General features: G+C 50.3%; 1 protein-coding gene across 2 annotated transcripts; it reads right to left on the bottom strand.

Moving 5' to 3' along the window:
* Nucleotides 1–1,188: 1,188 nt before the first annotated feature.
* Nucleotides 1,189–23,889, bottom strand: RAC1 (Rac family small GTPase 1). 2 transcript variants are annotated; one of them, XM_047779502.1, is made up of 7 exons: nucleotides 23,507–23,889; nucleotides 13,297–13,368; nucleotides 10,406–10,523; nucleotides 5,365–5,421; nucleotides 3,944–4,006; nucleotides 2,992–3,151; nucleotides 1,189–2,819 (listed from the first exon to the last, which is right to left on the bottom strand). In XM_047779502.1, the coding sequence occupies exons 1-7, from the start codon at nucleotides 23,539–23,541 to the stop codon at nucleotides 2,689–2,691; spliced, it is 636 nt and encodes a 211-aa protein (XP_047635458.1). In that variant the 5' UTR covers nucleotides 23,542–23,889; the 3' UTR covers nucleotides 1,189–2,688. The 2 variants fall into 2 exon arrangements, with proteins under 2 accessions (XP_047635458.1, XP_047635459.1); XM_047779503.1 differs by lacking the exon at nucleotides 5,365–5,421 and having other exon boundaries at nucleotides 23,507–23,872.
* Nucleotides 23,890–25,362: the final 1,473 nt, after the last annotated feature.

Below are 25,362 nucleotides of genomic sequence, written 5' to 3' on the forward strand. Positions count from 1 at the left end.
CACCACAGGGCTCAGCTCGAGTGATGAGGCAGCAACAGTGAGGCCGACACTACACGTTGGGCCCCAACTGTTGCCCTGAAGGGACCGGGGTCCTGGGCTGGGGCTGCCGGGTTTGAATGTCAAAGGTGCCAGTGAGGCGGCTGAAACTGGCAATTCCAACCAGAGCCCCGGCGGGGGGGGGGGGGGGGGCTGAAAGTTACATCAGTCGCCAGGGCCAGGGCCTCGGCAAGAGCCCCAGCGCCCGGTCTGGAGAGCGCGCCCTGGGGGGGCCCGGACACACCGCCCCCGCCCCATACCTCGCCCCCAGTACGTCTGCATCTACGCACGTCTTCTGTCCACAGCTCCCGAGGTGCATCCTTTAATGATGAGCCAGTGATCTGGTAAGTGACAGAAAAAAACCAAGCATGTGATTTAAACATGGAGACACATACCAAGAATTAGTTAAGGGAGTTCCCGTTGTGGCACAGTGGTTAAGGAATCCGAGGGACCATGAGGTTGCAGGTTCAATCGCTGGCCTCAATCAGTGGGCTAAGGATCCGGCACTGTCGTGAGCTGGGGTGTAGGTAGGTCAAAGACGTGGCTTGGATCCCGCGTTGCTGTGGCTGTGGCGTAGGCCGGCGGCTACAGCTCCGATTAGACCCCCAGCCTGGGAACTTCCATGTGCCGCGGGAGCAGCCCTAGAAAAAGACAAAAAAGACCAAAAAAAAATTAGCTAAAAGAACTCAGCATAGTTGCCTCTGGGGAGGGTGTGAAGGGGAAAGACTGCCGTTTTTGCAGTAAACCTTTAGATTTGCTTTTTAAGATGCGTATTTATCTTTGGCTTTCAACAAAAACCTTTGAAGCAATGAAAATTTTAGACCGATTCTAACAGGAACCGTTTAGTCAAAGTTGAGGCTCCTCCCTACCAAGCCGCCGGCTCAGGTTCCAACACGTGCACTTTCAGCCCCGTATTCTGGCCCCAGAGGCAGACACCCACCCCCCGCATGGTCTCTCACCAACAGCCAAGAGGTCTGACCCCCCCCACCTGCCGATCGGGCCCCCGCCGCTGCAGGCTCATCCATCTTCTCCCAGGAAACCCGCTGCATAAAAACACGCACTGAAGGCGTCGCCAACAACCCAGGATTTCAGAGCAAGGCGAAGGAATGCACACCAGAAGGCTGCTCACCAAGAACGCAAGTATTACCAGTCTTATGATTCAAGGATTTATTAAGTCGTACATGCAAAACATACTGCTAATTGCATTAGCAAAAGATCAATGTAAAAACACTCCACAATTCTGCAACTGTCAATTTAAAAAATTTTGTTCTAGTGGTTGGAAGGTCCAAGCTCGTATTCTTGCCAGCGGGTAAGCTGCAGAGAACCTGGTTAGCACGAGCACGGGGTTCAGCACCTCGGAGCCCAGGGGGATGTGGGCAGGGTGGGGAGGAGGCCCCGTGTGCACGCGGGGTGGGGGGGTGGGGGGACGGGCAGGAGGGTCAGTGTCATTAGTCAGGGTGCGGCGTCAGGGACGGAGAGACAGTGATGGTGAGAAGGTTACCGTCTAAGAAGATCTAAAGTGTCTTAAAAACTGTAAAGCTGCAACACAGGATGTTTACACCCAGGTACTAGAAAACTAAGGAAAGCACTGAGCAGCCGTGAGTAAAGTAACGTGAGGTGAGGAATGCACTTTTACGATCTACCAAAGGATGTTTCTAACGCTCACTCAGAAGGATTTTATAATACAAGGAGGCGTATTGCTCGTTAAGAAGGGATTCTATAAGGAAAGCACTAAGTTAGCAACTATGAGAAGGACCAAGTCAAAAAGGGATTCAAACGCCCAATTTCAGGAGGGAAGGGCAGGGTGAAGAAAAAGCAAGAGCTTAAGAAACACTAACTCATAATACCAGCCTTTCTTCATCATCTACTGCACTTGACAGCAATCAACCTTTTAAAACTTTTACCCGTGACACTTTCAATAGTTTCACTATTTTGTGTACAATGTAGTGTAAATTAACCTCCACATCTTGTCAAAATACTGTCTTCATCCTTCGATCACAGGCGCTCCCCACGCTCCACCCCGCGCACCCACGGCCAGAACACCTCGCCGGAGGGAACACGTGAGCAGGAGTTCAGTTCAAGGTCTCATGAAAGCTTAAAGAAACCCTCACTACGCAATCAGGGCTTGATGCAGAGAGCTGCGCTGTCACCTCCTCGCCAGGACGCACAGTACAACATCAGGTCATGGGCACGGGCGGGTGAAGGAGGGTGCGCTCAGTGGCAAGGTCTCGCGAAGGAGGCGCTACGCCCTTCACGTTGGGAAGCTGCCGGCCTCGGAAGGGCCGGTCCTCGCAGAGACAGAGGTCTCGGTCAGCAGCTCAGTGCTTAGTGTTCTCAGCCCAACAACGCAACTTGGCTCACAAGGGATTTTGGCAACTCTTCGTCTGAGCAAGAACAGGGGCTTCTGAAAAATAAGGCTTTAGGAAAGCTTGTCATTTTAGGGCTAAACTTTAATAGAATGTGAAAGTTTAAACTCTTACACTTGAAACAGAAAAACCTAGAAATTACTGATTGGTTCAAAACGGTTTTATGGAAAAACTAATCTGTAACAAAAACTTGGCATTGAGTGCGAAGGCTCCACATTTGAGCAAAGCAGACAAAGGTTCGGGGGGGGGGAGGGGGGGACGGGCCCCCGCCCCGGGCCCCAGGCGTTTACAACAGCAGGCACTTCCTCTTCCTCTTCTTGACGGGGGGCGGGCAGAGAACCGCTCGGATGGCTTCGTCGAACACTGTCTTGAGGCCCCGCTGCGTGAGCGCCGAGCACTCCAGGTATTTCACAGCACCTGCCGGACAGAACACGGCCTCTCAGCCTCGGCCTTGCCCCCCCCTCATTCCCCCTGCACCCCCCCAGCTCAGCAGGGTCTCCGCAGGGGCGGCCAGACCCGGGTCCACCTCCCCGGGCGGGACCCCGGCCTCCGGCGGGCCAAGCGGACCTGGCGCCGCGGGGTTTCCTACCGATCTCCTTCGCCATGGCCAAGCCCTGCGGGTAGGTGATGGGAGTCAGCTTCTTCTCCTTCAGTTTCTCAATCGTGTCTTTGTCATCCCTGAGATCCAGCTTCGTCCCCACCAGGATGATGGGAGTGTTGGGACAATGGTGTCGCACTTCTGGGTACCACTGGGTGCGGGGACAGGAGCAAAGTCACGACTCTGGTGGGAGCCGCCCTCCCGCCGATTACGGCCACACGGGTGCCAAGCTGTGTCAATCCCGAGTCCCTGCGTCGCCACGGAGCCTTCCTGCAGGGGACAGCACGCTGCCCTCGGCCAGGCTCCCCTCCAGAAGCACCAACCACTGCACCGTGGGACCGGCGAGGCGGCCCCCCGCCCCGCCACTCTGCTTTTGGTTTCTGGTCAAGTTCTTAGGTCATCTCAAAACCCCTCACACATGCGAGGATGAGAACCAAACTAGCAGAACCCAGGACTCGGCTCTACCATTTCCTCCCCGCCAGACGCACCCCTGACCCACCACCATCATCTCCACCAAGCCCACCGGTGCCGCCTGGGCAGCAAGTCCGTCATTTTTATTCACCTGGCTCCCAACTGCCTCGTTATTTTAACAAGGAACCCAGCACTTCTGCATCGGCCCTGAAACTGGAGAACTCTGCATACTCAAGTCACCTTCCTGGAGTTCCCGTCGTGGCGCAGTGGAAACGAATCCGACCAGGAACCATGAGGTGGCGGGTTCGATCCCTGCCCTTGCTCAGTGGGTTAAGGATCCGGCGTTGCCGTGAGCTGTGGTGGAGGTCGCAGATGCGGCTCGGTTCCCGCATTGCTGTGGCTCTGGTGTAGGCCAGTGGCTACAGTTCCAATTGGACCCCTAGCCTGGGAACCCTCCATATGCCAAGGGTGCAGCCTTAGAAAAAACAAAAAGACAAAAAAATAAAAAATAAAAATAAAATATCCCACTTACCTTTGCGCGAACATTTTCAAAAGATGCAGGGCTCACAAGAGAAAAGCAAATCAAGAATACGTCCTGTAAAAAGAAACACAGGGAGGCGTTTAGAGAATGGTCTTGGCGTGGCGAAGTCACTTTGCTGCCTAAATGCTGCGGGGAAAGCGCCAGAAGCCCCGGCTCGTCCTGCGCACCAGCAGCTGAGGCGCGAGCCGGCTCCCTGCACCCTCTCCAGCCTAGACGCTCCCAGACCAGAACCAGCACGTGAAGCACAAGTTACTGGTGAGACTGGGAGTGGAGCACAAGACAAGCTCTGTTACTGGAGGCCACAGACAGACGGGCCTCTTTCCATCACTCCAGCTCTGCCTGGGAGCTTAATGCTGTTCCTACCTGGGGACAAAATCCTGTGTCAAGGTACTACGCCTGCATCTCTTTAAAACCTGGTCTCGGTTCCTCAAAAGTAGAATCCATTTTAAAAACATCACCTACAACGCTACGTTTCTCATTATGTCCCCATCAGAACATTAGGTCCAAACACTTTTAGGGGCTCACGGGGCTCCAACTACACTGCTTTTAAGGAAGGACCGGCCATCAGGGTGCTGGGCCCAAGGTGGGTCTCAGGTCCTCGCTCACCCGGTGGCCCTCGGGAGGGAGGGCGGCCTCGTGTGAAAGCGGCGTCCCGCCAGCTGTCAGGGCTTCTCAGGCCCAAGCAGGGCCTCTGGAGAACGTGCACTTTATTGTGCACAAGGTGAGATTTAAACGTTTACACATCCTTTTTAAAAAAAAAAAAAAAAAAAAGCCAAAGTTTCTAAAATGCTGGGCTTATGAACTATTTTCCTGGAAAAGGGCAATGACACTCCTTTGTGAAGTGCACACACTTTCAATCCTCAGCTGACACCCTGTACCTGGAAGGGGGCGACCTCCCACACAACAGCGTTTTGTAAATGACATGGAACTTGAGCGCATGCACAAGGTCGCCCAGGAACCACCACGGCCTCTGGCCCTGGGCTGATCACGCCTCCAAGCGGGGCCGGTGAGCTCAGCAGCGCACAGCCCCGCCCGCCGGACAGGCCCGCACCCAACACCGAAGCGGGGGAAGGGCCGCCAGGGTGGTTAGTCCCGCTCCCGCCAAGCCCGTGGCCGGGGCGCCAGGGTGAAGCCTCGCGTCTCCCCAGCAGCCTGGAGAGGGCCCCTTCCACCAAAGCCCCCGTGCCCTGAGAGGAGGGGAGAAAGCGGCTTGGGAACGGCTCTGATTCAGGCCAGCAGGTCGACCATGGGCTCCAGTGAAAGCACGTTTCATCGAGCCAACCTCAACCTTGAGTGGATTAGAGGTCAAACACTCAAGGACCGGGAGGCTCGACGGGAAATCCTAGGAAAACTAAGTGAAACGAGAGAACAGATCAAGCTGGAAACTGAAGTCGATTGAAAGTTTTACATACGGCAAGCGGCTTGTCTTTGCCCCTGGAGGGTCTATCCTTACCATACGTTTCTCCAACCTAGTAATGCACGAGAACTTGGTTTGAGGTTAGTACAAACTGAGAACAGTCAACATAACCCGTTACTCATTCTTCATCTGGGCGGGGCCTCAACCCTCCCAGGGAGCCAGCAGGTCCAGCAGGGCTACGCCACCCAGGGTCCCGGAACCCCTCCGTCACCCTGGCCACGGGGCACGAGGGGCCCTGTGAAGGCCACTGGTGGTGGGGGCACCGGTCGGGCAAGTCCTGCGGAGCAGACGGAGCTCCTTCCTCCCTCAGCCGCCGCAGACGGCTCCTCTCCCAGCAGAATGACAAGGTGCCCGCAAAGGCGGCGGCAGACATGGGAGAGGCAGCTGGCACGGAGCCAAGCTCTCCCGCTAAGCTCGCGGACACGAGGCCCGGAGGCCAAGAGCAAAGGGGCCCATGCACACAGCGGGGCCTGTGGGACGGGGCCGCCCAGGAAGGCGGCCAGGCCAGAGCTGTGACCGTGAGCCTCCGGGGCAGCAAGGCCGGGGCCTGGCCTGAATGTGCCACGGCACCAAGACCCGCAGCACCACCACCCACCCCCGACCCCCACCGCGTGTGGCAGCATTTCCAGTGTTTATCACAATGCTTCCAATAAAAACTGAAAGACCAGCTCTTCCAACAACAGAGAATCTGGCGTTCTGAGAACCAAGGTGAGACAACTACTTGCATCTCACTCAAGCTTTTCCCCTTTACAAATCAAAGCGAATATTAAAGTCTCTGTAATGATCCTAGTTGCACCTATAGACTATTTTTAATATACTTTTAAAAACTCAAGTATAACTGGTTTACAGTAAGCCGATTTATGCTGTACGGCAAATGACTGTCATATATACATTTTCTAAAATAATTATCTTCCAGAGTTCCTGTCGTGGTGCAGCAGAAACGAATCCGACTAGGAACCATGAAGTTGCAGGTGTGATCCCTGGCCTTGCTGTGGGTTAAGGATCCGGTGTTGCCGTGAGCTGTGGTGAAGGTCGCGGATTCGGCTCCAATCCCATGTGGCTGTTGCTGTGGCTGTGGTGTAGACTGGCAGCAACAGCTCCGGTTGGACCCCTAGCGTAGGAACCTCCATGTGCTGCAGGTGTGGCCCTGAAAAGACAAAAGACCAATAAATAAATAAATAAATAAATACATAATTTTAAAAGGAAAAAAATTTTTAAAAAATTTACTATTTTCCATCCTGGTCTATCCCAGGAGAGGAGCTATAGTTCCCCGTGCTGCAGAGCAGGGCCTCGTGCTTCTCAATTGTCAATGTAACAGTTTGCATCCACTAACCCCGAACTCCCCATCCATCCCATTCGTCCCCTCCACCTTGGCAACTGCCAGTCTGTTCTCTACGTCTGCGTCTGGTTCTGTTCTGTAGATAGGTTCATTTATGCCGTATTTTAGATTCCGTAGTATCAAACGGTATTTGTCTTTCTCTTTATTACTTCACTGATGTGTGATAACAATCTCTAGGTCTATCCATGATCTGCAAATGGCTTTTTCATGGCCGCATAGTATTCCATTGTGTGTATATACCATATCTTTTTTTTATAAAAAGGGCTGCACTTGTGGCCTATGGAGGTTCCCAAGCTAGGGGTTGAATCGGAGCTACGGCTACTACCGGCCTACACCACAGCCATAGCAACACCAGATCCTTAACCCACTGAGCAAGGCCAGGGATCGAACCTGCAACCTCATGGTTCCTAGTTGGACTCATTTCTGCTGAGCCACAACGGGAACTGCTGCTATATCACACCTTCTTAATCCATTCATCCGTTGTTGAACATCTGGGGTGTTTCCATGTCTCAGCTATTGTGCACAGTGCTGCTATGAACACAGAGGTGCATCTATCTTTTTCAGTGAAAGTTTTATCTGGATAGATGCCCAAATCACATGATTGTTCTATATTTGGTTTTCTGAGGACCCTCCATACTGTTTTCCACAGTGGTTGTGCCAATTTACATTCCCACCAACAGTGCAGGAGGGCTCCCTTTTCTCCACACCCTCTCCAGCATTCGTTATTTGTGGACTTATGAATGATGGCCATTCTGACGGGTGTGAGGTGGTGCCTCACGGTAGTGTTGACCTGCATTTCTCTAACAATTACAGATGCTGAGCATCTTTGCACGGGCCTACTGGCCATCCTTACGTATCTGGAGAAACATCTATTCAAGTCTTCTGCCCATTTTTCAACTGGGTTGTTCGCTTTTTTGTTGTTGAGTTGTACGCGTTGTTTGTGTATTTTGGAGATTAAGCCCTTGTCGGTTGCATCATTTGCAAATTTTTTTTTTGCATTCTGTAGGTTGTCTTTTCATTTTGTTTTTTGTTTTTCTCTTTCCTTGGCCACCCATGGCATACAGGGTTCCCATTCCAGGGAACATATCCAAGCCAGAGTTGCAACCTATACGGCAGCTGCAGCAATGCTGGATCCTTTAACCCACTGTGCTGGGCCAGGGATCGAATCTGCATCCTGGTGCTGCAGAGACACAAGTGATCCCATTTCTCCATAGCAGGAACGCCCTCGTTTTGCTTGCAGTTTCCTTTTCTGTGACCTCCGGGCTATTTTTGAAGTTTGTCCTCCGAAGGCCTTGGCGTGGCACCAAAACGTCATCACGGTACAGGGACTCAGGGGATCAGCCACCAAACGCAGCTGCGAAATAACCACATCTGGTCCCCCTTTGTCCATTTTTAAGAATATCTTTTTTGATGGAGAAGACAGATACTTTCCATCCTCCGTGAACATTCTACCACCTGCCTGTTCCTTCCGCCTTCCTTTTTCTTCCTCAGCCCAAAGATGGCTCTAAGGAAACCCTTGCACTGCCTCTGACAACGGCTCCTCTCGAGCCTCCCTTCCCCCACCCATGCTCTCGAGGTGATGCCCCCCTGGCACCTGCTGCTGGGTCCGGGTGTCATTCGCATGCTCATGCTCAGAGCCCAGCATAGCCTCTCACTCCGCCTCACAGGGTCACGCATACATGGCCTGAGCTGTCACCTCACTCCCGGGTCTGGATGCTACTGTCCTTCCGTGGACAGCGCCCTCTCCTCACTCCAGGCACCCATGGAGCCCTGGCCGAAATCCTGTACCCAGGTCCCTCTCTCTGGTCACACATGGACAGTGGCCCTCAGTGCTGCCCCCTGCCTGCCTGTGAGTGGAGCGATCACAGGAGACCTGCCCCAGCCCCGCTGGAACCCCACGACTCCAAAAACTCCATCATTTGGCGTCCTTCCATTTTATTCTCTTCCACCTGCTTTCCAGCTGGCTTTCCCTTTTGGGCTTCGAGTGCCTTTTAATTCTAGCCGTCGATGCACCAGGAAAAGGACCAGGACGCACACACTTGGCAGAGACATGCTGCTGCATCACCACGGCACCGCTGAGAACAAGCGTGACCCCTGGGGGCTGCCTGGCACTCACCTGGCATGCTCCATGGGGCAACCCCAGGACACCAAGCCCCCAAAGTCAGGAAAGACCACTTCAGTCTTGTCCAAACTAAATACAAAGTCCCTGTGCAAACTGCAGACCACCAGGGTCCCCTCGCCCACCCAGGTCAGGTCATGTGACGACGTCTGCACCCATCGAAGCCTGGCCTCCCTTCATGCCCACCTTCCAGGCATGAGTTATTACAACACCCATAGAACTAACCTGCTTCCAACCGGCATCCAATCCTCAGCAAGTCCCCACTTCCTTGAGCCCTCACCCAATCACCCCACTCAAGCCCAAACCTCACCCCAGGGCCCCCGGGGAGTGGCTCTTTCGCGGGCAGAATAGCTAGGCCAGTTCTGTGTAACCACGGGTGTGTTCCCCTAGCGAGGCTTGCAAGCTTTGGGAAATCAAAACAGCCAAGCTAAACGCTGGTTACCCATCTAGGGTCACGCAGGCTGGTCAGAGCACGCCCAGGAGCGACAGTGCTGGCGACACCCTGGGTCCCGGCTGATGGAGCACACGGCCTTTCGCAGACACCGCCACCAACACCACAGTCCTGGGACAAGCAGGCCGACCCAGGGGCCCAGACTCAACACCTGGCGCTGGGCCTGAGCACCACCGACCACACCTTGACTCGCAGCCCAGCAACCCCAGACGGGTACACAAAACTTCCAAAACGTTTCAGAAACAGAAAATGACTTACTAAAAGACAGAAAAGCCCTAAGAATTATTTAATTTGGAAAAATTAAAACTTGAAGGGGAGTTCCCGTTGTGGCTCAGCGGTTAGCGAACCTAACTAGCATCCATGAGGACGTGGGTTCGATCCCTGGCCTCGCTCAGTGGGTTTAAGGATCCAGCGTTGCCGTGAGCTGTGGCGTAGGTCACAGATGCGGCTCAGGTATGGCGTTGCTGTGGCTGCGGGTGTGGCGTGGCCAGCCAACTCGCCCCCCAGCCTGGGAATCTCCATATGCCTCAGATGTGGCCCTAAAAAGCAAAAAAAAAAAAAAAAACCAAAAAGCCATAAACAACTGTCACTCTGGAAACTAACTGCTTTTAAAACTGGTTTGCAAAAACAAGCCGATACCTATTTCACATGGCTGTCCCAAAACTACATCAAAGAAGGTGAAATAATGCACAGCGCCATAGTCAATAACTGGTAACGCTCAAAAATTACACAAAACTCCGATTGGCATCTAGGGAGAGATTCACTATGGAACCAACTGAATGCGCTGTTATTTCCTGGATGGACTGGAACAGTCTGAAGACTGAAACAGCAGCAAACTCAAAGGTGATACGAATTAGTCAATCAGGAACTGTCTATTATTTTTTTTTTTTTTGGCTTTTTAGGGCCACATCTGCGGCATGTGGAGGTTCCCAGGCTAGGGGTCTAATGGGAGCTGTAGCAACCGGCCTGCACCACAGCAACGCCGGATCCTTAACCCACTGAGCAAGGCCAGGGATGGAACCCGCAACCTCGTCATTCCTCGTGGGATTCGTTTCCACTGCACCGCAACGGGAACTCCAGGAACTATCTACTTTCAAGGAGGCATTAAAAGGCAGTCATCTCCTTACTGTCTGTGGGTAGGACAGGGGACGTAACCGGTCATAATCTTCTTGTCCAGCCGTATCCCATAAGCCCAGATTCACCGGTTTTCCATCCACCATAACATTGGCAGAATAGTTGTCAAAGCTGCAGAAGAAAGCACAAACAATGCGTCGTTAGCCCTGCAGCAAGAGCCCAGGCCTGGGCTGCACAGGCAGCGAGGGGCAGCGGGAGCAGACCGAGGCCCGCAGACGCCGGCCCCGAGGAGAGGCCTCCCGAGCGATGAGAGGCGGAGGCAAAGGGGAGCCGAACGTAAGGGAAAACAAGCACGCAGAGGTCTGGGCGACAAGGACAAGCTCCCCAGCTGACCCAACAGGCGCTGCCAGCAATAAAAACCTGTGGGGGGAGTTCCCGCTGTGGCTCGGGGGGTTAAGAACCCGACTCGTATCCATGAGGATGTGGGTTCGATCCCTGGCCTCGCTCCGTGGGTTAAGGACCCCGGCGGCAGCAGCTCGGATTCATCCCCTAGCCTGGGAACTTCCAGACCCTCAGGCGCGGTCCTGAAAAGCAAAGTAAATAAATAAATAAACCCGCCTGCCTCGAGTGACGAGAACATCAATGTTTTTGTCCCCAGGAAGGAAGAAAGCGTAACATTAGTTCCTCTTTCACACCCCACTTGTAGAGTTTCTGTGTTCACGTGACTCACTCTCCGTAGGGCAGCCACCAGGGCTGCACGGGCAGTGCCTGCAGAACGCCACTGGCGAGAGGCTGCTGTCAGGGGAGCCTTGGTCAAGGGAGGCGGAGCACAAAGCACACCCGATCCGAGACGCTACAGTGTCACGTTTCAAAGGGTGTGCAACCAGGTTTCACCAGGCTATAAATGAACCTGAGGTTGCTGCACTCAAACTAGTGCACTGCGAGAAGAGGCTCGGACGCCCACGGCCCGCAGGGCAGAAACAAAGCTGACATTAAAAATTATGAGGGAGTTCCCGTCGTGGCGCAGTGGTTAACGAATCCGACTGGGAACCATGGGGTTGCGGGTTCGGTCCCTGCCCTTGCTCAGTGGGTTAACGATCCGGCGTTGCCGTGAGCTGTGGTGTGGGTTGCAGACGCGGCTCGGATCCCGCGTTGCTGTGGCTCTGGCGTAGGCCGGCATCTACAGCTCCGATTCGACCCCTGGCCTGGGAACCTCCATATGCCGCGGGAGCGGCCCAAGAAATAGCAAAAAAGACCAAAAAAAAAAAAAAAAAAGATGCACACTCTGTCCCTGAGAAGGTGATAGTCTAGCAAGGACATAAAAAGTGAAAAAGGAGCAGTTCCCTGGTGGTGTCACTGCTGTGGCTCAGGTCGCTGCTGTGCTGTGGGTTCAATCCCTAGCCTGGGAACTTACACAGGAAACGTCTATCCCTGGCCAAAAAAAAGAGTTAAAAGGGGAATTACAACACAGTGCGAGGAAGACAATGATTGAGAGAGTAAGGAATGTAAGTGTTTAAAAAGGAAAAAGTGAGGAGTTCCCGTCGTGGTGCAGTGGTTAACGAATCCGACTAGGAACCAGGAGGTTGCGGGTTCGATCCCTGCCCTTGCTCAGTGGGTTAATGATCCGGCGTTGCCGTGAGCTGTGGTGTAGGTTGCAGACGCGGCTCAGATCCCGCGTTGCTGTGGCTCTGGCGTAGGCCGGTGGCGACAGCTCCGATTGGACCCCTAGCCTGGGAGCCTCCATATGCTGCGGGAGCGGCCCAAAGAAATGGCAAAGAGACAAAAAAAAAAAAAAATTTACGAGTAGCAGGGCATGAAAACATTTTATAAAAAATGACGAGTACCGTAGAGTCATTGATTAAAAAGCCATCTCTCATCACCATTTAAACCAGGGCAACCTGCTGTACAGCACAGGGAACTGTATCTAGTCACTTGTGATGGAACAGGATGGAGGATAAGGTGAGAAAAAGAAGGTACATACATATGTATGTATGACTGGGTCACTCTGCTGTTCAGCAGAAAAATGACAGAACGTTGTAAATCAACAACAGGAAAAAAATATCAAAACCTAAAAAAGTTTTTAATAAATACACAAACAAACCAGGGCAAGTACTGAGCAGAACACAAAACATAAGCCTTGAAAATAAAATTCCAGAATTAATTTGTCCATACTTAAGGCTAAACCTTAGGATCTTTGTGGCAGCAAAGCCATGGTCTGAGTAGGTTCCAATGTGATTTTTAAGTTAATGACCAAGCCAGCTTTCCTAGAGAAAAGTGCTACACATGTCTGGTTTGGTGGGAAGAGGCTAGATTATTCAATAAACAGTACTGTGACTTTTTTTTTTTAGGAGGCTCAGCTACATGGGGCTCCCTGGCAACCCCAACATCAGAAAAGCACTTTTCCATTCCACCCAATTCTGCTGCCAATAGCGAAGCAGCAGCTCAGCACCAGCTCCGTCCTCCCACACACCCCCGCCCTGCACACACGCGCACACGTGCGCGCACACACACCCTGGTTTCAATACCGAAGCCCAGGAACTCAACAGTGACAAGCAACCACTGGATTGCTTGCCAGAAAAGGCCAATTAAAACATAATGGCATTTTGTTCCGGTTCCTTGACCCTTCACACAGAGAGCCCAGAAAGCCAAATTTATCTGAAACGCTCACATTATCCAGTCTCTGTGTTTCACGGTTGGTTTAACTTTCATTTCCTGAATATCTAGAAATCAATTAGGAAAGCTGTGTTTCATCACTGTGCAGAAACTTTCTATTAGATTAAGTATCTTTTAAAGGCCCAAATACCTTATAATTAGACTCAGTGAATGAAAAGACAATTAATCCTATCTGTTCCCATAAGGATTAAGAAAGACATAGCAGAACAAGTCAATGGAATCCAAAAAAACCCTGTGACAGACAATTCCCGGTGTAACTCGGGATACTTACACCGTGGGGATATATTCTCCGGGAAAGGCATTGGTCGTGTAACTGATCAGGAGGCAAGTTTTACCCACAGCTCTGAAGAGACAGAAAAAAAAAAAATGGTGTAAATTGCTTCGTCAACATGAATGCAATCCTCGCTGTCATTATGTGGTGAAAATACTTTATAGGAAAATCAGAAGTATATACAGCATTAAAGAAAACAGGTTCTATACCCTTTTACTTAACACTACACCTATTTTAATCCTGAAACGCAGACGCCCTCAGAAAGGCTGAGTCCGAAGGCTTCACATGCTGTTTCAGTACGAGGTATTAGCACTAGTAGTCAAATAGTTGTTAATCAAAAGCTCAGGTTCAAGAGAAATATTTTTAAGGTGCAAGAATCTTCAATTCCAGCCTCAAGTCATTTTGATGAACACTAATTTGCAAACACAGCTTTCCTCTCCAAGTCCCACTTTGTTGCTCAGTAATCCATTTCCAGCGTGGAATCCCACCCCCTTCCTAAAGCCTTCCCTCTGGCAATCAGCAAAGACTGTTCTCTTTAGAGGCTTAGTCCCCAACCACCCACAACTGCGCCCACTGTGATCCACCTGCATTCAACCTGCCACCTTCCCATCCTCACTTAATCACCAGAAAGGTTTAGAGCAGCTAACACACTAAATTCCAGACACAGTCACTAACGAATGGCGAAGGGATGCTGGAGTCATTTCCCACCTGGCTGCGAAGATAAGAAAGAGAGAACAGTATAGAAATACTCCAGGGACAGGAGGGCCTCCTATCACAGGCGAAGTGGGTTTGCTGTGCCAGGGTGGTGGCTGAAAAGTCTCCCAATCAAGTTCTTGTGTGGCTCAGTGGGTTAAGGATCCTGTGTTGTCTGTCACTGAAGAGGCCTGGGTCGCTGCTACAGCTGGGGTTCGATCCCTAGCCCAGGAACTTCCAAATGTCGTAGGCGTGGCAAAAACAAAAACAAACAAAAAACAGAGGTCTCCCAACCACTTGGGAGATAATTTTTCTAAGGGGAATTATCACCTAAAAATTGAGACGATCACGGCATCATTAGCGACAAGAGTCTCCAAATTTTTCAACAAAGACAGGGCGACTTCCGGGGCTTCTCAGAGTCCCTGGCCTCCCAAGGTTCAGCAAACGTTCCTTAGTGAGCCCACTCCCTGCCATCCTGGGTAGGCTCACCAAGGTCATGTGACACAGCAGAGTTCTGCGCTGTAAGATTTTGTTATCTGATCTTAACTGCTATAAATCAGGACTCACCAGAAAGAGGTTAAGTGCTTTTCTATTTTGCACTCTTAGCTTAAGGCAAAAACCTCTCAACAAGAGCAGATTACAGGCCCCTGCAGTCTTGCCAATCCTTGCTTCACTTCTAACATTATTAAGGGTTTAACAAAAGTTGGAACTCCCCCACCCCAAAGACCTCACAGAGTCAAACATTACATCAGCAGGAGCTGGCTTCCAACTCCTAAAGGCTTTCTAAGCAGAAATGACTCACTGGCCATACATTTTGTTGACGGCTTAGAACGTTAAAAACAAAAACGGGAACCAAAAAAACCCAACTTGCATGAGGAGGTGGCTAAAATCTAAAGTCACTGCCCTGACTACACAACCCAGTCAGCTCTTCCAATTAAGGCTTGCATTTTTTAAGTTTCAATCAACTTCTTTATGCTTCAGTTTTGTCAACTCTAAGGCGGATGCAAAGCTACCACCTCATCACAAAACTACTGTGAGCATTAATTCAACTGCGCCCTAAGCCAGCACACTGGGTGCTATGCCAGGAAGCACACACACCAGGTGCTAAAGATACTGCAATGAACAAGAGCTCATGGAACTTAGCAGTTAGTAAACTAAAAAAAGCAGTCATTACACAAAATTATAGGTATGCTAAGTGTGGGGGTGGGGTGTGTAGGTTGTTTTTTTGGCCACAGCATGTGTGGGATCTCAGTTCCTGAACCCAGGCTGCAGCAGTGAAAGTACCAGAGTCCTGACCGCTGGACCAGCAGGGAACTCCCAGCGGTATGTTATTATAGGTGCTCTGGAAAAACACAGCAAGGCGACCTAAGACCTAACCTAGTCTCAGAGGCACGGGAGGCTGCAATGTCACTTACGAGTCATGGGGACAGGGTACGGAGGAACATTCTAGGCAAAAGCAACAACATACGGGGAGGCTCAGACGAAAAGAAGCCCCGTACAACTGAGGAAAGAAAGAAGGGGGAAGTGGCAGAGGAGAATCTACAGAATCTTCTTCTTAAAGGACATGGAACTTGATGTTACTTGGGAAGTAACATTTTTAGTTGCCAAGAAACCATGAGATTTGCATTTTTAGAAGCAGCCTCTGACAGTGGTGTGGAAAGAAGCTTGAGACGAGGGGCAGAAAACAAGGAAGCAGCTACCGCTGTGTTCCGAGAACAACTGCTGGGGGCCCAGACCACAGAGGGGATTTCAGGGTGCAGAGAAGTGGGACGTTCCAAGAGCCACCAAGACTCGAGGCAGAACGAGCAGAACAAGCCCAGGTGCTGATGCGGTAGCTGAGGAAGAGTGGATTCTCTTTTCAAATGTAAAATGTTGTTGTGTAAAAACATTAAGTTATTAGCTCTTTTTTTTTTGGGGGGGGGGTCTTTCTGACATTTCTTGGGCCGCTCCGGAGGCATATGGAGGTTCCCAGGCTAGGGGTCTAATCGGAGCCGTAGCTGCCGGCCTACACCAGAGCCACAGCAACACGGGATCCAAGCCGCATCTGCGACCTACCCACACCACAGCTCACGGCAACGTTGGATCCTTAACCCACTGACAAGGCCCGGGATTGAGCCCACAACCTCAAGGTTCCTAGTCGGATTCGTTAACCACTGAGCCACGATGGGAACTCCAATAGTTACTACCTCTTAATGTCCAAGATAAAGCAGCTATAAAGGTTTAGTTGTTAAAATACCACCATAGCGCTTCAAGCTCTTGTCCTAAGTCTCTCCACGGACAAGGAACCAAGCCATGAGTATAAACACCACCAAGGGTGTTTTAAATGCTCTAAAATTTCCTTTCCTGAAATTTCATCTTCAGCTGAGGGGTCATCTTTTGAAAGGTTTAACTTGAGAGGAATTCAAGGTACTGGCATAACCTGGTAGTAACTGAAATTGAAATTTTATTACCAAGCATCACTAGCCATAAACAATGTTCTAGAAGAATTACTAAGGTATAAAAATTCTGGCTTTTTACATAAATACATGTCCAAATACATGTTTGATTTGATTTGATTTGATGGATTTACTGCTGTTTAGGGCAGCACCCGTGGCATAGTTCCCAGGCTAGGGGTCGAATCGGAGCGACAGCTGCCGGCCTACACCACAGCCACAGCAATACGGGATCCTTTAACCCACCGGGTGAGGCCAGGGACTGAACCTGCATCCTCATGGTTTCTAGTTGGGTTCTTAACCCACTGAGCCAAATGGGAACGTCTGTGCTTAATTTTTTAAAACAGGTTTTCAAAGGGAGTTATTGACCTCCCATTAGTCTGTTTATTCACTCCTTTTTTTTTTTTTTGTCTTTTTGCTATTTCTTTGGGTCACTCCAGCAGCATATGGAGGTTCCCAGGCTAGGGGTCGAATCGGAGCTGGAGCCACCGGCCTACGCCAGAGCCACAGCAACGCGGGATCCGAGCCGCGTCTGCAACCTACACCACAGCTCACGGCAACGCCGGATCCTTAACCCACTGAGCAAGGGCAGGGACCGAACCCGCAACCTCCTGGTTCCTAGTCGGATTCGTTAACCACTGCGCCACGACGGGAACTCCTATTCACTCCTTTCAAACACACTCCACAAACAAAAGTTAGAGACTGAAGTCAGAATCAGCTCTAGACAGTCACAGCTTTTCCCCACAGGAAGAAAGGGAGCAGGATTTGGTCTGCCTTGATCAATGCTGCTGCAGAACTCCTGGAAATTACTATTTGCTTTGGAATTTCAAATGCTATACGTTTAACTGTTCAGTTCAATCTTTTTAATCTTTAAAAGATGCTATAACTCTGGAAAGTGAACATGAGGAATTCCTGTTACGGTACAGCGGAAGCGAATCCGACTAGGAACCGTGAGGTTGCAGGTTCGACCCCTGGCCTCACTTAGTAGGTTAAGGATCTGGTGTTGCCGGGAGCTGTGGTGTAGGCTGCAGACGCGGCTCAGATCCTGCATGGCTGTGGCTGTGGTGTAGACCAGCGGCTGTAGCTCCGACTGGACCCTTGCCTGGGAACCTCCACATGCCGCAGGTGCAGCCTGAAAAAGCAAAAAAGAAAACAGAAAGTAAACATGAGTTGACCAGAAGAAAGTTTACACAAGGACATTTTTTAACCTGTTTCTCCTGCCCTATCCTGTAAAATAATCAAGACCAAAAGCTAGCTACTTATGTTTCTACTATGTCCTCTATTTTTCCACCAGGAAAACCTCAAGGAAAGCTTCTCCTTAAAGATTTTTGGGCAAACTTCAGTGTTTCTTCCTAAAATCTATAAGCCAAAACTTTAAAGCAAATACATCAATAAATCTAGAAACAATGACAATTTCTTCACGCTAAAGAGACTCAGGAAACTCAAGAATATTCGGCAATGCCTTTAGAAAGAAAAACAGGATAGGCGTTCCCGTCGTGGCACAGGGGAAACGAGTCCGCCCAGCATCCGTGAAGACACAGGTGTGATCCCCGGCCTTGCTCAGTGGGTTAAGGATCTCGAGATGCCCTGAGCTCTGGTGTAGGTCGCAGACGTGGCTCGGATCCCATGTGGCTGTGGCTGGCAGCTGTAGCGCCGATTCATCTCTAGCCTGGGAACTTCCATGTGCCATGAGGGAGGCCCTAAAATTAAGAAAGAAGATAAATTGAGAAGCACCAGACCTCTCCAATGCCTAATGCAAACCAAAATAAGGAGCCTGTAACACCGTCTGAAAGTATGTGACCCCCCCCCCCGCCCCCGCCAGTTTTGTTGCGGTGTAACGGACACAGAGCACTGTGTAAGCCTGAGGTGTAGCAGAGACGAGTAAACGTGCACACATCAGGAACGGACCAAGCGGCAGCGAACATCCATCGTCTCATACAGATACACTGAAGCAACAGAAAAAATGTTTTTCCTTGGGAGAGAAACTCTTAGGATTTAGCCCAACTGTCATTAGCCCAACTGTCATCCCTAACACACAGCCGTGCTGGTCATCTGTGTCTTGGCGGACCTTCCATCCCTAGTTTGTGTTTATCCTGAAACTGGAAGTTTGTTCCCTTTGACCTCCTTCTAGTTCCCCCTCCCCGAACCCCTGGAAGTAAGTACCTAGGATCTTAAGGACACACGAATAGAACATGCTGGAACAAGAATTCTAAGTCTCTGGAGTTCCCGTCGTGGCGCAGTGGTTGACGAATCCGACTAGGAACGATGAGGTCGCGGGTTCGGTCCCTGCCCTTGCTCAGTGGGTTGATGATCCGGCGTTGCCGTGAGCTGTGGTGTAGGTTGCAGGCGCGGCTTGGATCCTGCGTTGCTGTGGCTCTGGCGTAGGCTGGTGGCTACAGCTCCGATTGGACCCCTAGCCTGGGAACCTCCATATGCCGCGGGAGCGGCCCAAAGAAATAGCAAAAAGACAAAAAAAAAAAAAAAAAAGAATTCTAAGTCTCAAATACATAGTTACACTTATTGCATTAATGAAAGACCCTGAATGAAAGTCCTCGATTTACGCTGAAAAATGGGGTTTGGGGACTCTTAAACACTAGCCCTTCAGAGCAATTCAGTGCCACAGAAACACACAACCCTGTCCCCAGTTCTCCTTTCTACCGCTACCAGGGGACACCACAGCCAACTCACAGACGGCCAGTCGTGACCACCATCAGCGGCTTCAAAAGTTCACACTGTGCAGCTGCCGGACCCTCAGGGCTGCAGGTGCTACAACTTACGACAGAGCTCAACGTGGAAGCAGCCGCTACTCTACCCTGCCCCTCTAGAACCACTGAGCCTAACCCCAGGGTGACCTACAAGGGTCAGCTGAAGAGGCACAATTCAAAAACAAGAATTTATATCTAACTGCCTATCACCCTCCTTCACAATCAACCCCTCTATCAAATCCTCTTACAAAATCCCCCAGTAACGGGAAGATATCTGATAAAGTCAATGACAGAATCTCAGGGGTGGGTATGTGAGTATTCACTGCACAATTCTTTCAACTTTCCCATATTTGACATTTTTCATATTAAAATGTTGGAGGAGGGAGTTCCCATCGTGGCTCAGTGGTTAACGAATCCGACTAGGAACCTTGAGGCTGCCAGTTCAACCCCTGGCCTCCCTCAATGGGTTAAGGATCTGGTGTTGCTGTGGCTGTGGTGTAGGCCGGCAGCTACAGCTCCGATTAGATCCCTAGCCTGGGAACCCCCATATGCCGTGGGTGTGGCCCTAGAAAAGACAAAAAAGAATAAAATAAAAATAAAAAAAGAAAATAAAATGTTGGGAGGGAAAAAAATTCCATCTGATGATGTGGGTTATAAGTTAGAGCTACCTTGAGATGCCGAGGAGAAAAAGTACAAAGTACTAAAACATTAGCTGAGTAGCACAAAAGGTAGATTTTACAAGGCGGCTTTAAGGTTTCTAAAAACAGAGACCTGATACTCCTCCAGTGAACTCAACCCCAAACTTTTGGCTGGAATTATCATCTGAAATTAAAAAAAAAAAAAAAAAAGCATTATATGTAATTTTACCAACCAAAGTCAGAGCCAAATGGCTAAACCTAAATTTGTCAGCCAGTGCAGAATTCAATCACCTTTACAACAGATCAAAAATATGGAACCCCCTGCCTCGAGACAAAACCACACAAAGACAATTCATGAGGAGCTTCAACTCATGGGTCAGGCCGCCAGTGATGGCTCAGGGGAAGTGGGCAGGACCTAGTGGACATTCCTATAAAGATGACATCACGGAAGGCATTTATCACATTCAACCAAAAAAAAATTCCTGGACAGCAATGTCTAAATTAGACACTGGGCTGAGAGGCCATCTGGCGTGAAATGAGGGGGGCTTCAAGTCACTCACCCCAGCCTCACAGTCAAACAAAGTGGAAACACACGATTAAAAGTGGCTATTCAGGAACACCTGAATGTGAGAGGCTGCCGTACCTACGTAAAACCAGAAGACAAACTTGTGGCAGAGGTCCCGCAAGTAAAAGGGACAGACCCTGTGTTTAAAAAGGATTAAAAGGAAGGTCCCATTGTGGCCCAGTGGAAATAAATCCAACTAGGAACCATGAGGTTGTGGGTTCGACCCCTGGCTTCATTCAGTGGGTTAAGGATCCGGCATTGCCATGAGCTGTGGTGTAGGTCACAGACACGGCTCAGATCTGGCGTTGCTGTGGCTGTGGCATAGGCCAGCAGCAACAAATCCGATTTGACCCCAAGCCTGGGACCCTTCATGTGCCACGGGTTCAGCCCTAAAAAGACAAAAGACAACAGGGGAAAAAAAAAAAAGGACTAAAAGAATCCGGATAAACAGAAAGGATTAACAAAATTTAAAAGTATTAAAAAAAAAGTATCGAAATTGACCTCATATTTTTATACTCAATGCTAACTGAATTGCTAATAATTCATTAGAAGAATATAGGATAACTGGGGCCAGTTATAATAGTTATGAAACAGCTTTTAATTAAAGAATACCCCCCCAAAATTTTTTTGATTGAGCCTATGGTAGGCTGAAGTTCCCAGACCAGGGATCAAACCCACACCACAGCAGGGATGCCAGGTCCTTAACCCACTGAGCCACCAGGGAACTCCTCCTAATAATATTTTTATTTATTTTGGAGTTCCCATTGTGGCACAGCAGAAACGAATCTGACTAGTATCCATGAGGATGCAGGTTCAATCCCTGGCCTGGGACGTGGGTCAGGGATCTGGTGTTGCCATGGCTGTGGTGTTGCCATGGCTGTGATGTAGGCTGGCAGCAGTAGTTCCAATTTGACCCCTAGCCTGAGAACTTCATATGCCACAGGCGCAGCCTTAAAAAGCAAAAAAAAAAAAAAAAAAAAAAAAAATTGGAGTTCCCGTCGTAGCTCTGTGGTTAATGAATCCGACTAGGAACCATGAGGTTGTGGGTTCGATCCCTGGCCTTGCTTAGTGGATTAAGGATCTGGCATTGCCATGAGCTGAGGGGTAGGTCGCAGACACGGCTTGGATCTGGCGTGGCTGTGGTGTAGGCTGGGGGTTACAGTTCTGATTAGACCCCTAGCCTGGGAACCTCCATATGCTGTGGGAGTGGCCCTAGAAAAGGCAAGAAGACCGGAAAAAAAAAAAAACCAACCAAACAACAACAGAAATGACTGAACGTGCTCAGCCAATATGTTTTATGCTCAATATTCCCTTCACAGAGCCTAGCAGTGCCAAAGAGTAACAGAGTAAGAACAATACTGGCAGCTGATACTCATAAGCACTCAGTAAGGGCCAGGCACCTGTGAGGCACTTAATAACCAGCATCTTACTCAAGCCTCACAATTTCCTCCTGAGGCACCTCTCTTGGAGGATGAGAGATTTGCTCAGGGTCTCCCTCTAAGTGGTGAGATGGGGATTTCAAGTAAGGATCCAGACGCCACAGCAGGCATTCAACAGGTATTTGACTACGTAAACAAGCCAACAGAACAGGAGAGTCCATCTGTGAGATCAAGCAAACTGAATCTATCTGCTGGGCTTATGTTTTAGTTTTACAAATTTTCAGATAAGAATATTACATCCTAGAATTAGATAAGACATTATTAGCAATCTGACTTTCTTAAAAAATAGTATTATTTCATGTTCTAAACATCACTGATGCAGCATTTTTAGTTTTTAAAGGAAATCCAGACAATTTAAAATGCCAAGACAAAGGGACATGTTTAATTCAGTAGCAAAAGGATCAAAATTTCATTTAAACAAATTTACTAATTTCACCATTCCCCCAGTTAACACCTCCTCCATTAAAGCTTTCTTTCAAAGGGTTAAAAAAAAAAAAGTTCCATACAGGTTCCTAGGTAGGGGAAACTTACAATTTCTACTGACAGAGCTAGAACTACCGAGCTTCACATCTGTAAGCCTGACAAATCATACAGAGAGCATCTTAAAAAAAAAAAAAATCAGTTCTCTAACTGTCCTTCATAGATCGGAATTAGTTATAGGAACAATTTCAAACGTTTTATTGGCAATGATCTAAATAAAACAAAAAACGCACACATTCACCAAGAGGCATAAAAGCAGCACCAGTCCTAACGACGAGTTTGGGGTATAGTGAAGCCAGAACTCTTCCTTCTACTCGACAAGACTCGAAATATGTACCAGTTGCATTCGGAGTTTGCTGAAAACTGGCAGTAATTCTTGGAGCTTCCTTGTTAGAAGGCTCATCTACTTGAGCAAGGCTGAGACACACAATTTTGCTCGGATTACACTAGATTCTTGTTTCCAGAGGAGAAAAAAAAAAAAAAAACTGCATAAGACAAGTCTTGTCTTCCTCTAGGGCCTGTAACCACCACAGGCTGTAATGAAAAGAAATGCCTTGAGTCACAGGACAGCTCGGCCCAGGAGCCAGTTCTGCTACATGCCATACCCAACGCAGAAGCGAACGCAGAGCCAGCTTTTTCTTTTTCTTTTCTTTTTTTGGACCACACCACGTTCAGAGAAAAGAACAGTCTTAATCGCACCCAGCTCCTCGCAGCTAGAAATCTGCAAAGTTTCTCCACCTTAATAGCAAACAGCATCACTTAAGAAAATCAGAAAAGTGGCTAAGTACAGGCGGAAGGCACCCCCCGGCAGATCAGCTTAGGGCCCCCAAAGCAGCCCGTGTGCACAGTCCTCCAACACGACCGACCTGGGACCGCAGGGACCCACCGAGGTTCTCCATGCGGCTCGAGAGGTTCATGGAAACACCAAGAAAGGCAACTCCCTAAACCCACCCAAATCTACGGGCCACGGAGGGTGGCGGCGAGGCGCTGGGCGGGTTCGGCCGGGCGGTCAGCCGGCCTGCGAGAAAGCGGGAGGGTGGAGTTCAGTTTTCCCTCCGGCCGCCGATCTCCGATTCCCTCCCTCCCCCACCCAAAAAAAAGCCGGAACCAGGCGCGCGCCGCCGGGTCCCGAGAGGGGGCGGCCCGAGACCCCCGCCCCGGAGAGGCCCGGCCAGGCCCCGCGCGAGCCCGCGGCGCCCGCCCGCCCCCGGCCCCCCGGCCCCCCGGCCCCCGGCCCCGGCCAGGCCCGCGCACTCACCCGTCTCCCACCACCACACACTTGATGGCCTGCATCTGGGCCGCTCGCTGGGCCGCGGCGGCGGCGGCGGCCGGGCACTGAGGCGAGAAGCGAGGAGCTCGGGGCGCGGCGGGCGGGCGGGCGCGCGGCTGCGGGCGGCAGGGCGCGGGGTGCCGGGGCCGCGGTCCACGCCGCCTCGCCCTCCGCCGACGGGAAGCGGGAGCCCAGCAGCAGCCACCACCCAAAGCTGGGGAAAACTGCAGAGAAACAGGAAATGGCCGCTCCACTCACATCCGGCCTCCCCTCCCCCGCCCGGCGCCGCCGCTCCCAGACTCCGGGGCGGGGCCGATCCCACCCGCGCGGCTCCCGAGGTTCCTGTCGGCTTCGGGAACGCTCGGGAGCGCTCGGCTCCGAACGCGGGGCGCGCCGGCCGCCATCTTGGTGCGCCTGGAACGCGGTCCGGGCCCCGCCCTCCCCGCCTGGGTTCCGCCGCGGGAGGGGTCCCGCCGCGGGAGGGGTCTCGGCTTCCCCCAAATCGACTCGTGCCCGAGACCGTCCGAGGGCACGAGGGGCATGAGAGCCCCCCCCTTTTTAGTGACACTTCCAACTTAGGGGATGTTGGCAAGGTCCTTCTAGAAAATTCGGAATTGAAAACTGTAACGAAGAGCGTCGCCGGCACCGTATTCGGAGATAACCAATGTTCATTCAGCCAAAAATGTGTTGAACTTTGTTCCTCTTAGGCATATTCTAATTATTTGTAATTCACTGTTTGTAATGTGTTGACTGTTTGCTAGGTTTTAATGCTTTGCACCAAAGTTCTGGAGATAATGTTCTGTTAGCGGACCATTAAAGTGCAAATATTTTGGCATATTTCCTTCTGGAGGTAATGTTCTGTTAGCGGACCATTAAAGTGCAAATATTTTGGCATATTTCAATCTAGTTACATCTTTATATACGTAATGAACATGACTTGGGCGAAATTGGGAAATTGTACTGAGTCCCTGTTAAAACATTTGTCATCACGGCTTCCTCTTGGTTCCATTAGGCACATATACCTTACTTTATATATAACCAGTATTTTCAGACACAAGGCTGAGAAACAAGGCTGGGATGAACGCGTTTGTCCAAGTATCTTTTTTTTTTTTTGTCTTTTGTCTTTTTTAAGGCCGCTTCCGGGGAATATGGAGGTTCCCAGGCTAAGGGTCTAATCGAAGCTACAGCTGCCGGCCTACACCACAGCCACACAACGCCAGATCTGAGCCGTGTTTGCGACCTACACCACAGCTCATGGCAACATCAGATCCTTAACTCACTGAGCGAGGCCAGGGATTGAACCCGCAACCTCGTGGTTCCTACTCGGATTCGTCTCCGCTGTGCCATGACGGGAACTCCTGTCCAAGTATCTTTATAGTTTATTTCTTTTTCCTTTTTTTCTTTTTAGGGCTCCAGGTGTGGCATATGGAAGTAAGTTCTCAGGCTGGGGGTCAAATTGGAGCTGCAGCTGCTGGCCTGCGCCACAGCCACTTGGAATCCGAGCAGCCTCTGCAGCCTACACTGCAGCTTGCAACAACGTTGGATCCTTAACCCACTATGGGAGGCCAGGGATTGAACTACGTCCTCAAGGATATTAGTCAGGTTCCTAACTTGCTGATGCACAACAGAAACTCCTATAGCTTTCTTTCTTTAGATTGCATTCGCCAAAATAGAGTTCCTGGGATAATAGGGCTGAATGTCTTTTAAAGCTTTGATACCCGTTGATGCCTTACTGTCCTGCAAAAATTATAACCAATTCACACTCTCCCCAACCATGTTTGAGAATAGATCTTCCAGAGGAGTTATTTCCAATGATTTTTTTTTTTTCTTTTTCTGCCTCAGCC

Source organism: Phacochoerus africanus, chromosome 5, assembly GCF_016906955.1.
Source record: "Phacochoerus africanus isolate WHEZ1 chromosome 5, ROS_Pafr_v1, whole genome shotgun sequence".
NCBI classification, from domain to species: Eukaryota; Metazoa; Chordata; class Mammalia; order Artiodactyla; family Suidae; genus Phacochoerus; species Phacochoerus africanus.